The sequence below is a fragment of the Rousettus aegyptiacus genome, unplaced genomic scaffold (assembly GCF_014176215.1).
Source record: "Rousettus aegyptiacus isolate mRouAeg1 unplaced genomic scaffold, mRouAeg1.p scaffold_m13_p_4, whole genome shotgun sequence".
Taxonomy (NCBI): Eukaryota; Metazoa; Chordata; class Mammalia; order Chiroptera; family Pteropodidae; genus Rousettus; species Rousettus aegyptiacus.
In genome coordinates, this window is record NW_023416307.1 from 134,592,124 (window position 1) to 134,606,313 (window position 14,190).

A 14,190-nucleotide genomic window follows, 5' to 3' on the forward strand; every position below is an offset into this window, starting at 1 on the left:
ACCTACAGGTGTTTGATAAATATTTACTAAGTAGATTAATTATTCAGACCACAAAAGGAAAAAATTACAAATAGGCGATAGAAACTTAAGAATAAGATATGCTACCCATGGGTAAATTCTAATGGTAATTATTAATTTACTCAAGGTAAGCCTTCAATGAAAAGCTATGTGGCACTTGGTAAGACGTTTACCTATACCAAGTGTTTAGTAACTTAAAAAAATACATTAGGTCAAAAGAGAGCCTATAAATATTTAGGATGTGATTATATTTGGGAGATCTGAAATCAGACACTTATAAATTTCAAGTAACAAAATATTTCATCTCTTTCTATTAAAAATGTTTCCAGAGACAGCAGAGAACTATAGTGAGAAAAGCAAACACATAAAAATATACATAATAATATTCTCTATCAAGTCTTGCTAACATGAGACCGAGCAGAAGATAGCAGGTCACTTGGGAGAGACTTTAGAAACTTCTCCATCCGTATTCTGATGTTGGCATGACTTTCTATTTTAGCATATAAAGTGCTTCAGGGGCAATCATTTTATTTTTACTTAATTATCTGATTGGAACAAGTGCAGTTTTTCTGCTTGTACTATGTAGACGGTCTAACATGGTACTTCAAACCCTGAACAGTCAAAGAGCTCTAAGCAACCAGTGTAGACATCTCAGATGCTTTAGAAACCTTTGGGTTTGATTTTTTTTTTTTTTTTTTTTTTTTGGCCCAGGCTTTCAATGAGGGGAGTGCCCCCTGGTGGAAATGCTTGAAAATATTGTTAGAAAATGTTTTGATTAGAATGTGTTAATTACAAAAGAAAAAAAAATCACGTCACTTGAGAATAATTCTGGATGCAAAATGACTGCTATTAGAATCCAGATATGGGAATGAATGTTTTGGTCCTGTTCAGGTTGTTGTTACTTGAACAGCTGCATTATGGAGTCAAGATGTATGTGGCCCGTTTCCCATTTTCCATAGTCGAAAATATAGTTCAGACTTGCCAAGTTAGGTCAAGGTCACTTATAGTAATCCAAGGAAGATAGTAAGAGGGATATCCTACCAACAATTCTTCTTCATGCTAAAAAATAATATGTCAAGGTCATCATGTACCTTATTTACTATCTCAGAGAATATGCTAAAACACCAGGACTAAAATATATCAATTTTGTGTACCATAGGTACTCAAAAAATTTGTTGAACATTAAACAAAATCATTAGCCATTCCTGTTTCTGAAAAGAATCTGAGAATTTGTTATGTAGTAAGTTACCAGCTCCTCATGAATATTAATTTTATTGGAAATGAGAAGCCACTTTTCATTGGGACTTCACATCGTCAAATAATTCGATATGTACTCTATATATGGAAACAAAATGATCCTGCACTGTCATCACATGGTGGTTAAGTGATAATTCTAATATTTTCCTTTAAAAAGTGAACTTACTGATGAATTCCTAAACCGTTTTTATGTTCCAAAAAGAGTTTACAAGTTATTACAAGTAAAATTCATTAGTAATTGTAAAAGAAAGAAAAAATCTTCAATAAATATTATCAGTACTTCCAAATGCTAATTATGAATTCTTTAAAACAGCAGATAAGCAAAAGAGACTGCCAATCTGAACAAAAAGCCTGTCTGGCCTCCCATTTGTCTCCTCTTTGAACATAATCACTGATTCAAATAGATTTTATCAGTTTCATGGAACTTCAAAGCCCTCAAAAGAAAAATATGATTTGATAAAACCTCCCTCCTAAAAAGAAAATATGTGAAATATTCTTCAAGGCTACCTGCCTCTGTTGTTGGTGAATTTTTAATCACAAGTCCAGGTGAAAGACTATTTTCAAACTCTACCTACTACACTGGACTCATGCCAAGTAAGTTATAAGCAGACACATTTATCTCCGTCATTTGGGAGGCTAAGTGAGAGCTGTCACATTGGGGTAATAGCACCTTTTTTCCTTTTATTTAATAGTAATATGGATAGTGGACTTTTCTTAAATTACACTGTGAAGAATTATAGAAACACAGTAGCAATTTCTGTTATACTTAAGCAGGAAAATTTCTCTCTACCACATAATTTACAGAACTCAAATTCAATAAAACATTACATGATGGTCCATTACTGTTATCAGTTTTGAATAATCCATCTTCATTCTTTATTTTACTGGAAAATAAAGTGTGCCAAAGACAAGAGGTGGGGGGAGGGGGGACACAGAATGCAATCAGAGTTAAACTCTGGGTTTTAGTTTTTAAAAGGCACTAAAGAACGTATTTTCTCCTATCACGACCTTTAATAGTAATAATACAGAGGAGTTGAAAACTATATAACAGTATAAATCTAGAAGTTTTAGCAATAATTTTTAGCCATAGGTTTCCATTAAAAAGACATCAACTAGGCATAACTGAATGAATGGCATATGCTAAAAGCTGGTGTCTTCAGTAGCAATTAAAGAACATATGCCCATCCATTCAAATGGGGAAAAAGTCTTTAAAACAAGTAATTATATAAATTTCACCATAAATTTTCAGAAAAGGTAGACTTTCTTAAAAAAGTAGTCATGTGTGAAAGTCTTAAGAGAGGAGTATGACTTAATTTAGGAGACCCGATTATGATGATGAGAAAATTCCCCTATTAAGAATTAAAATATGAAATCCAGGATTTTAAAGTTATATAGAGATGTCAATGACTGAATTTTCTCAAGTCATAACGGCATTATCTATTATACTGATGTTTTAACATAGTGCTTACAGGGTACCAATCTTTTTTCTGATCATATAACTTTGTATTAGTAATGTACATATTTTACATTAATTTTTAAACTTGGAGTTGGAATTGCACATTGTAATAAGTGCACACAATGTATGATGTGTGATTTAACTCTGCAGAGCTCCTTGTCTATACATATGCATTAGCATGTGTATTTTCGTACTCTACTCACACCATACACTCACTCTGCACCTGCTTTTACTGAAATGCATACAGTTTGAAACAAACACACTACATGCATTCATATGAATGTGTAATCATTAAAATAAATGCAGCTGTGTTCACTTGCATACATGTGTGTGGTTTTTAAGAATGACCACCAAAAATACAAGCATGCTTGTGTTCAAAAGCCAGTTCCCCAAAAGTGAACCCGTCAACGTACATAGAAAATTACTCTTAGTTAAATCGAACAATTTCAAATATGGCCCAACCAAATACCAATATACAGATTTAAAACCAAACCCCTCTATCATCCAGGACTCCAAATAATATTTTGGTAATGACTTTTTCTAAATTGGCTATCATTAATAAATAGAGATTGATATCAAGCTGTACCAGGTTTTTATTCTCTTCTACCCTCAGCAAAATAGCCACTATTTTTGAAGTTAACCCAGAGATGACAGCCTTTCAAAGAGAGAATTTTTCCAGTAACGAATCCTATATGTACCTGTAGAATTTGTCAATGTGAGAACCAAAGGCAGAACAAATGGTCAACTCTTTAGAGTATGGCTATGACATCATAACCTAAGAGAAGAGAAACTACATTGCCCTGACCTCCCTCCCCTGGACTCCTGTCATTCTTCACCATGTAAAACACACTTTCCTTGATGCTTTAAGAAATAATCTGCTCGGTTTTTAAAATGCTTATCAGTAAATATGTACATCATTTGTGTCTATGTCAATATTGTCTTTGTGGGCTTTCAATTCAATACAACAAGCATTTTATTGAACTTTTTATGTAAAGACCTATTTTTTTGCCCAGTACTAAGAACTACTAGCAGTTACTCCCATTTACAAAAATGAATACTGTCAGAAACAGGAGTATCGAGAAGGTTGACTTTTGACTGATTCATTCATTCATTTTATTTTCTTTAATAATTACTTCTAGCTGAATTTGGTGTCATATTAAATATACCAGCTAATAGTAAACACTTTTTTTTAAGTTGTGAAAATACAGAACTAGGCAAAACCATACAATTTTAACCTGACATAACATTCTGCAACTGTTCTTTTAAAGACAGGCAAATTATGTACAAAAAAAAAAAAAAAAAAGATAAAGAAACTGAAAATAAACACTGAGTTAAAGGCTTTGTCAGGCCTCCTAACTTTCAATCCAGTTAAGGCAAACCAAAAATAAGTCACAGCTGGGATCCTCCTAGGTATAGAAACTCTGCCAGCAGGAATTAATACTAGATTATTTTTGTATCAGAATTTTATTCTTATAATCATGTAATGAACATGTAATAACATATATGAGAGAAAAGTATGAATCAGGGCCCCCAAAGAGTTGAAGAAAGAGAGGACAGTGGTAAAAGAAGAAAGTCGCAAAGACATAATGTCCTCATTCTAATCAAGGTTATATGTTCTTAGGGGTGTTTTTTTTTGGTGTGTGTTTGTGTGCCGGGGCCAAAAATAAACGCCACATGTATCATACCAGTTTCCAAAAAAAGAAATGAAAAAATCCTCTTATTCAGTTTAATAAAATGAATTTGTTTAGGACTTTTCAAATATCTTTACATTAGGGCTCTCACATATAATATCACCCTTTTTCCCTCTTCCATGATGATTACATCTTCATAGGAATTTGTGCAGGAGGACAAAGGAGAGGACACAAGAGGTATATGCAGATCTCAGAGAGAAGTCTGCAGACTAGGCCTGCAGACAAAACCTACCCCAGGGCCTCATAAGGAGGTTTGGAAAAACACTTAACAATAATGTTAAGAGTGGAGAGGACAAACCTAAGAAACATTTTATGCTAATAAGTCATATATTTTTGTCTAAACGGCTACTCAGGATTAAATGGCAGAAATGGCTATTGAGTCCCCAATTTTTTTTTTTTTTAAGTTGCAGAGGAACTTCAATGGGGCACAGTTATATATTCATGTTTGAGATGGGTAGTAACATGGAAAAGATATTAGGCTAGAACCCTGGAGTCCCACCAATGGCCTTGACCAAGCCATGAAAATTTTCAACCTACCACCACTAACAGTCCATGATTCCATTATGTAGAAGTACACATAATGCCAGTATGAAACATTTTTGATATTTAATGTATTCCTTTAAGACCCCCGAATCAGGATCAATCTGTACATAGCTTATGGTAGAGGAGTTTTATGACTGGGAAAGGAATGATAAAACTTAGGCATCACCAGGAACAGATAAAATGGTCACATGAAGAGAAGGATAAAATGTTAGTACAAAGTAAAAGAATAAACATTAGTATAGATGGGTCTAAAGAGAGTAAAAGAGAGCAAAAGAGAGAGAAGAACCTGAACAAATTAAACAAAACTGACCTGAGTTCTGTTAAAAGCCACACGTGCAAATACTGCCTGGGAGATTCCTGCTCGTTTCAGTTCATCACGTACCCACTGGTAGATTTCGGAAGACACCTCTGTGTTGGTTGAAACCTGTTGCTCCAAAGGCTTATTCATAGATCTACTAACAGGGGGTGGGTGGTTCAAGTATTGTTGGTTTAAGGACTGCTGGGCTAAAAGTCTGTTCACTGCATACTGCTGGTTCAGCAGCTGAGCCATCACCAGCTGCTGGTTGACCAATTGAGGACTGATGGGCGTTGACACAAGCCCAGGGTGCAGATTCGGAAGAGGGGTCCGGACAGAGGGCTGGCTGCCATGAGAGAGCTGTGCGGGGGACGGAGGCTGCTCGGCTGTGTTCCCTGGGACCGGCTGCTGACCAAAGTTGACATGGTTGGCACCCTGCTGGGATAGTTCAGAAAGACTATCCATTTCAACTAAAATGGACAAGAGGTAAAATCACGTCAGGCCAACAATGATGGGTATTGATAGAATTTCTGCTCATTTCCTAAACAGAGACAACAGGAACAAGTCATAACAGAGGTCCAATTAAACTAAGAATATTTCAAGATAAAACTTAACTGTTTTTACTTTCCCTTGCACAATTCCACAAACTTTAAAAGTGGGACAGTACCTCTGATCTAATTTCATAATGTGGTTTAGATTTAAGGCATGAAATCAATTATTTTCAAATTCTATATAATTAGTTTTGGGGTCAAACTATTATTCATTCTCATAACCCCATGAAGGCTTATAAGCAATGTTTACTTTATGATAGCTTCTAAAGGAGTACCATTACTTAATGGCAACAAGAAAGAATGAACTGAACCAAGAAAAGACATATGCAACTAAAGAAAAAAGAAATATGCAAATATTTTCTCAGGATATATATTAACTGTTATTACTATGGGCAAAGGATTTGAAAGAAAAAAGATGATAAATGTTATATATGTTCAATTTTTACCCAGACATGAATATAAAGAAGCAATCAATATAATAAATAATGAACGTGGTCATAATGATAAGTAATAATAACTGAGAGCATATTGAACACTGGGCTGAGTATTTTATATGGCTTGCTTCATTTAATTCTAACCATCATGGGTGGCAGGTATATCTGCAAATATTTCTCAGAATGAAGCAAATGATTTATTGTATTGCAAGCCAGTCTACCCAGTGCTTCTAAGACCCAAATGTTTCTTGAAGAAGCTATGGCTATCACCAGATGCTAAAGACAATCTTTCAAGGAAGGGGCGGAGAGTTGTTCTGGTACAATGGTGATACTATCACAATTTTGCAATTTATTACCACCTACTCGCAAGGAATGCTTCTCCCTTGGCTAGATCCCTCATGTGCACTGGCTGAGAGTTAGCTCTAAGTGTGTCAAATGCTTTGCTGCTGCAAGGAAGAGACTGCTTTGATGCTCTTGACTGGAAAAACTGAGCATGATGCTGAATGGAAATAGGTGGTTTTTCCAAATAGCACACCATACTTCACTTGCTTAGGAATCATTTCTCTTTTCACTAAATATTCATGTTTTACATTTAGAGGAATTTATCATATTGCTATAATCACTGATATATGCAAAATATAACTAAGAATTGGGGAAAAAACCCTCCATTTCTACCAGTGATATCAGCCCAAGTGGGCCATTCACAGGGAATAGTAATTCAGGCAATTATTCCAAAAATGATGCATCGTCTTCATTATAGCTCTAAGCTATAAAACGCAAAGAATCTGTTGTGGTAGATGGATGGTTTGCTTCAAATATTAAAAGCTAAAACATGCTCAAAATTCGGGTTCTCTTGTCTCTTAAAGTCTTTAGGAAAAGTTATTGTTGTTGTTATTAAATGAATGTAATAGAAGTAAACAGAAATAGATTTAAAACAGGGCATAATGCTACACGTACGAAACATCCTATTCCTACATTATTTTAAAATATATTATTTGGAAAGTACAAGTACGTGAAAGAAAACATTAATAAAAATTAAAACATTAACCTTAATCACAGTGTTTGCTTTCACTAACACTAACAAACTCAACATGGAGAGAATGTCATAATCTAAATGCTTAGGTATAATGCACAACTTTTATCTGTCGTCTTATACTGCAATACTTTTAATATATTTCATAAGTAATAAATTTTGACCTAAAGTTGTATGTTAAGCTAGGATGCTATACTGGAATTAAAAGTTTAGAAATGATGCAATGATTTTTCTGGTATGGATGGTAATGCAGTATGCTCACCAAAGTATCTATATGAGGGGCTGAGAATTAGGGATATAAAAATTACTTGATCTCAATTGTGGAAACCATAAAGACAATGTAATTTCCTTAAAAAATGGGTGTAAAAATAGACACTTTATTTTTCTCTGGAACAGAAACAGAAAGCATAAAAGCATGGTTTATCTCTGAGAGAAATCCCAGCTAATATTAGTTATTCAAGGCCTGGTTAGGTCTTCACTGAGATGTTAAAACATGACAGCTCCCCTCCTCACGCCTCGATTTCCTGCGTGTCTGACAACCAAGTCAGTTTGGCTGATTTAAACACAAACATTTATTGAATTTAATTATCTCATTATACTCATATCCACTCCCACCCTCAAAGAAACATTCTAAATTGATCTCTAATTGGGCAATCAAAAGACCTGGCTTTAGATATGACTTTGATAAACCCCCAAATGACACGTAATGGTATGTAGCCACCGCTGCAACTGTTTTTGCTTACCCATCATATCTTTTGTCTTCTTGAAATGTTTGTACCACCTTCCAAATTCTTGACATTTTGCTGCTGAGACATTTGCATAGTAAGTGCTGTTCACAATGGAAGAAATCATACTCTGCATGAAGAGGGGGGAAACATTTGTAATACATAGCAGCACAAGATGGAGCACAGAACTGATTTCAATTGTAAAATTTATTTTTTAATCAACTGAGTACCAATACATTTGTGTTTCACACTTAACCTAAAACCTTGACTTTGAAATTCATTAAGCAGATCATCAAATGCTTATTTAAACAGAAAGCAACTGCCCACTGAGACCAGTATAAAGCTATCAAACCCACAGGCTTTGCTCTAGTATTTATGGAACCTCTGTCAATGTCATTTATTCCTAGGCTGACAAACTTTCACTGATCCCAATAAATCCAATTATGTGAAGACAACTTTATGATTGCAATTCATAAATAAACGTTACTCAGAGGTTTCATGACTGTACTTTGTCATCCTTCTACTCAGAATATGGCCCAGGGACCAGCAATATTGGCATCACCTGGAAGCTTATTAGAAATTCATAATCTTCAGCCCCACCCCAGACCTAGTCAATCAGCACCTGCATTTTACCAAGATCTCCAGGGTATTTTCGTGCACATTAAAGTTTGGGAAACACCACTTGCACTTTCCACTCTTATTTGGGTTTCAACTGGAAGTACGTTAAGTGTCTTAACACCATTCAAAGGTTGACTGATCACATTTAAAGAGAAAACATACTATTCATAGAGAACCTCTATCAGAAGAAAAAAAAGATTCTACAGTCTTATTGCTAGCTTCATCTATAGTAAAGCTTGAGTTTTGAATTTCAAACTAACCATAAAAATTTTAAATATATACACTTCATTCATACTAAATTTCTCAGATATCACAAAAAAGAAAATGACCTATTTTGTCACTTGTCTTCATCCTGCTTTTAACAAAAGCCCTGAAAACAGTCAAAAGTTTATTAAAATAAAGGCAAAAATGACAATGATTTTATTGCTAGGAATTTTTTCAACTAATTTTCAACAAAGAAAAGTGTTTTCTTCCCAGTAAATTCTGGTTATGGTAATTTCAGTGACTTAATTCAGTTATTTTTAACCATAACACCCATATTCTCTAGTAGCAGCTAAATTAATTTAATTTTAGAATAATTAGACTTTGCAGCACCAATCTATCCCCCACTTCTATGTGTAGAAACATGAGAATTTACATTTCAGACTTCAGCTGATCTATGGTGAAATAGCTTACAGAAGGCAGCATTGTTTGGGAGGCAGTGAACAACCAGAAAAGCCAGTTTAGGGACAAAAGTATTTTATATCATTATCTTCTTTAAACTACTTCTAATATAAAGCTCTTTTGGTTATTATTGACTCTCCAGACATCCATTATCAGTGTTCATTTTGTAATATGAGCACACTCCCATAATATGTAAACCTTGGAGATCTTTAAAGAACTTCCAGCGAAGGATAAACTAGAGTTGCATTATATATGTAAAACATGGCTGTCTTTCCTCAGAGGCATTGTGACATCATTTTTTTGGGACACTTTCTACTTGATAGTCCTTTTCTCATTTTATTTCTCTAAAAAGACATCTTTAATGGACTCATGATGCCCTACCATTAATCCAGTAGCTTGCAATTTTACTAAGAGCCTTCCTCAGTCCAGAGTACAAAAAGATACTTAGCAAGGGTGCCAGAACCAGAGCCAGAAGATTACCTGATCCAGTTAACAACCCGTCAGCTTCAATCACCCTGACTCCATTGTAATAATGGATCAATAAAGTCAGACACTAATAAAACTATTGAGATTGCTGATGGATAACGGTGATTCTGATAATGGATGACAGCTGATGTTCTTCCACTTTGGTCTAATTTTTTAAAAATTATTACTCTTATACTTAGATATTCTGGCAGTTTCTTAAATGTTAATATAATACTATACATAAATTTTAGATATAGCTTATATCTTAATTTTCTGAAACGTTTGGAGTATTTAAATTTTGCTGAGGTTTTTGACAAACATCCAGTCTAGTTCAGTTTGCCAACAGTTTTATATGTCAGATTTGTTCTTTGTTGCAAACCTACTATGCGCCTGGCTGGTACTAGGGATACAAAGGCAGAGAAGACACAGCCTCTGACTACAAGAAATTTATCATCTATTAAGAAGACAAATATGTAAACAGACCATTTCAATTTAATATGATTTAGTACACCAACATTGAAAAAAAAAAAACATATGGAGAGAGGGAACAACTCATAGTGTAGGAAAAATTCTGACATATCTTTATAAAACTGAAGACCATAAGTAATAGTGCTATGGTACTTCATTATTATCCATATGTGAAAAATAATATTTATATGTGCATGTTCATCGAAGCTTCCCTCAGCCCTTGTTTAACCCTAAATTGATAGGCTCTGTCTTGAAGTGACTTTCTGGATGCTTTCTAGTCTATCCAGTGATGTATGCTTAGGGAACTCAGGTTAATGTAAATATTAGCCTAAGTAAGACATAAATCAAAAGGCTAATCCACAGGTTATGATGCCTGCCAAAGCAGCTTTTTAGATTCTCTATTTTTCTGTGCTTTGGAGGGGGAGGGGCTAGTAAATATTCCATAATTCAGGTAACTTGGGTTCGCTTTGATTTTTATTGGAACAATATGCACCAAATTTCACATGTAACCTTTCTTTTTTCTTCTTGTGGTAAAATCTTAATTGAAATTTTAGGCAGGACATCTTAACTAGACTAGTGTCTCAAGAGCAGGGAAGAGAAGTTTCAGAACATTATGGAGCCCACAGCATTTGAAAGATAATATTCAGTACCGTGATCTTAAATTTGGAAAAGCATTAAAAAAACTATTGTTTTGATAATACAAATGACAGGAAGTCAAGATTAATATTTTCTTAGATGGTAGGGGTATACAGAGCGTAGACTAAGATCCATGTTTTTAAGGTGAGAAGCTTGGGATTCTTATGTCAATCAAAAGGAGACATTGGTTTAAAAAGATTACACATAGCTGAGAGTTCATGCAGGTCTGGGTTCCATATTATTTTCCAGCCCAAATGACTGGCATATATTAAATTCACACTAAATGTTTGTTTGATGAATGGAATCAGCATGATCTGCATTCAAGTCCCCAAGATGAGCCACACACTGGGAGTGACACCCTGGTCAAAGCAACTACTCTATCCCAATTCCCCATCCTAAATGGCAATGATGGTAGCATTCATCCCATGCATTGTTCTGAGGATCTATTCATTCTGGCATTTTTATTCATTCTGCATACATTTATTGAACTTCTGTATGTGCCAAGCACTGGGCAAGTCACTAGAAAAATGACTTGATGAGACATTGGACAGACAGTAAATAAACTAATGAATATGATGTAATTACCACAGTATCTAGAACATACAGAGTATGAACTTAAGCTATGTTAATTACTATGGCAACCCTCTGCCACCACCTCCTCATTGGGCTTTGATTATATGATCATATCTCAGATCAGTCAAAAGACTATGATGCGAATTACAGAAAGGTATCAGATAAAATTTTCAAATGATATATTTTAAGTCAAATATATTTTCTTATGAAAAATGAAGAGTATATTAATTAAATTATTAAGTTACAGGTCAGGTCAAGTGCTAATAAGGGAAAACAACAAAGAAATAGAGAATTTTCATTTGATGCAATATTCCAATTCGGTGGTTATCTTCCAAAGATGGCCTGTACGTGGTAGCTGACATCAAGAGGATACATGCCACTTCTCTCACCTGGATAATCAACCAGTGCCCCCCTCCCCATCTGTAGGTAACAGCTGCTCATCCCCGAAGATGTATTCCAGGTATCTCTCTTTCTGCCCTTCCTGACTTTCCAAATATCACACACACTCATCATGCTGTTGATTTTCTACTAGACTGGGAGCCTTGGGTCTTATCTCCAAATAGCATGGACTCATCACAGGGCTGGGCACATATTAAGTGATCAACAGAAGAGCACTAGAACAAGCCATTACTGTAAGCAACCAAAAAAAAAAAAAAAAACCCTCCTTTTTTTTTCTTTAAAGGTCAAAAATAATGTCAGCTTGTCAAATAAATCTTCTAAATCCATCACTTTTTGCTGTCACTTTAAAACTTATGGTTTAAAGAAACTATGTTCATTAATTTGCAAGAGATCCCTTCCTAGGTTTTCCAAAATGCATCCACACAGATGTCTCGGAAGTTGCAGTGCACGGTGGTTATGTCATTCCCGTTCTCTCTGGGTGTCTATTTATATGAGCTTTTTAAAGCGTGTTGAGAAAGACACAACTGGTATCACAAGTTCTCCTATTCAGTGGCCAGTCTGTGTAAAACATCAACATTCAGGGAATAAAGTAATTAGGCTGACGAAACTCGGTTTAAATCCCAAATTCAAGTGCTACATTCAATACCAAGCAATGAATAGGCCACAGCTCCCAGTGCTGGAAAATAGAAGTTGAAAGTCAGTAGAAATTGGCTATGGGTCTCATAACCCCAGTGTGACACGATTCTCTCATCCTAGGAGCCAAGTTGTAAGCTTTTCTAAGATCCATAAAGCACATGTCTACTCCCTATGAGAAGCTCCGGTTCTTTCTGGGAGTCTGCTGAAGTTCCGATCTGAGAGAATGCCATCTTCACAGAAACCCCAGCACTCTAGAATGATACCATCTGCCACAGGCTGAGCTTCCTTTTCAGCCAAATACATTATTTATAACCTTTCTAATTGTGAAAAGGTAAGGGTGGAATTTTTCTAAAGCCTGACTTAGATATAGTTAGAACATTCTGAACCTTTGCTCTAAAATACTGCAGGTCTTTAAATTTGAAAAACAAAAAACAAAAAAAAAAATCCCCACAAGGAATCAGTGGAGGTTATATAATTTTTCAAAATGTTATATTCTTTCAACCCCTGCTAGAACAGGATATATACTGCAGGTATATATTTATAACAGATTCAGAAACTAAAAGAAGATAGTTTTATTTTTCTACTTGGTCGCCTTATTAGCCAATGAAGAGGTTTTGAGAGAGGTGAGGCCTTCTGAAAAAAAAGGTTCATCAATTGGGGAAATGCAGTGATCTGATTACCCTTAAAATTGCTTTGTTGTGCCTTTAACAACAACAACAAAAAACCCACCCCAAAACAATGCTAATCAGGTTATTCAATCATTTAAACCAAAACTGTTCATGCTTTTCTGCCAAATCAACCAACCACAGCAAAATCTGTTATCTCTGATTGCTCAGCTTCCAGTCAAAAAACAGTTAACCCCCACTATACCAAAAGTTTTCCAAAATACCCTCAAAGCTCTGCATGCTCATGGGGAATAAAGAGAAAGCCATGACATCTTTAAAGGGCAACTGGAGTTCGGTGCTGTATTTGCATATCACAATATACTCTGATAAACTAAACAGCCTGTACCGGAAGCCAGCAGCTCCTTAGCATTTCATGTGATCTTCATACTGGCTTTTGTGCACTATTTTTTATTTTAAACAGGACTGTGATATCATGATCAAAACTAACTAAAGATCTGCCGATGGTTTAACTGAAGTGGGAGAGGGTAGCAAGAAAATGTACAAAATGGTGGTTCGCCCATGTTTAAAGCTTTCAGGCTCCATCAGCAGAGAGGGCAAAGGCTACAACATCTTATTTACACAATTATCTAAATACGATTAAACAGCTGATGGACAAATATTAAACTGGAAAATGTATAGTCATTTCAGCTTAATGTAATCCTCTTTCTGTAAACACCCAAGATGATTTTTTTCAACCAGAACAGTCCTGACATCTCATAAGCCTAAGGGTGAATAGCAAGAGATTGTTTTTGATAGTTATAAATATTCAAAAGACATGCAGACCATCTGCTTTCATAATACAGGTAAAGCAAGACTGAAATGGTGACTGCTGTATAAAAATGATTCTTTTAACAAAGTCTTCCTCTCCTCGAAAACTATAAAGACAGATGTCAAAAACTGTTTACACAGAGCAATCAGGAGCGTGCAAAATGTAATATTCCTTTTACACACAGTGCTTGCTAAAGAGATTTTTTTTTTCTTTTTCTTCCCATCTGTGTGTTGCAACACATTTCTACAAGTTAAAAACATTTTTTTTCAAACAGAGATCTCATGAATACCCAAAA

The 14,190-nt window shown here is 35.1% G+C and overlaps 1 protein-coding gene across 8 annotated transcripts in view; it reads right to left on the bottom strand.

Moving 5' to 3' along the window:
- Positions 1 to 14,190, bottom strand: part of SATB1 (SATB homeobox 1) — a 95,664-nt gene that overhangs the window by 40,047 nt on the left and 41,427 nt on the right. For all 8 annotated transcript variants that reach the window (XM_036218512.1, XM_016122312.2, XM_016122319.2 and 5 more), the window contains exons 6-7: positions 8,022 to 8,133; positions 5,276 to 5,730 (exon numbers count right to left, since the gene is read on the bottom strand). In XM_036218512.1, coding sequence (XP_036074405.1) covers positions 5,276 to 5,730; positions 8,022 to 8,133 — 567 coding nt within the window. The remainder of the gene's footprint in view (positions 1 to 5,275; positions 5,731 to 8,021; positions 8,134 to 14,190) is intronic.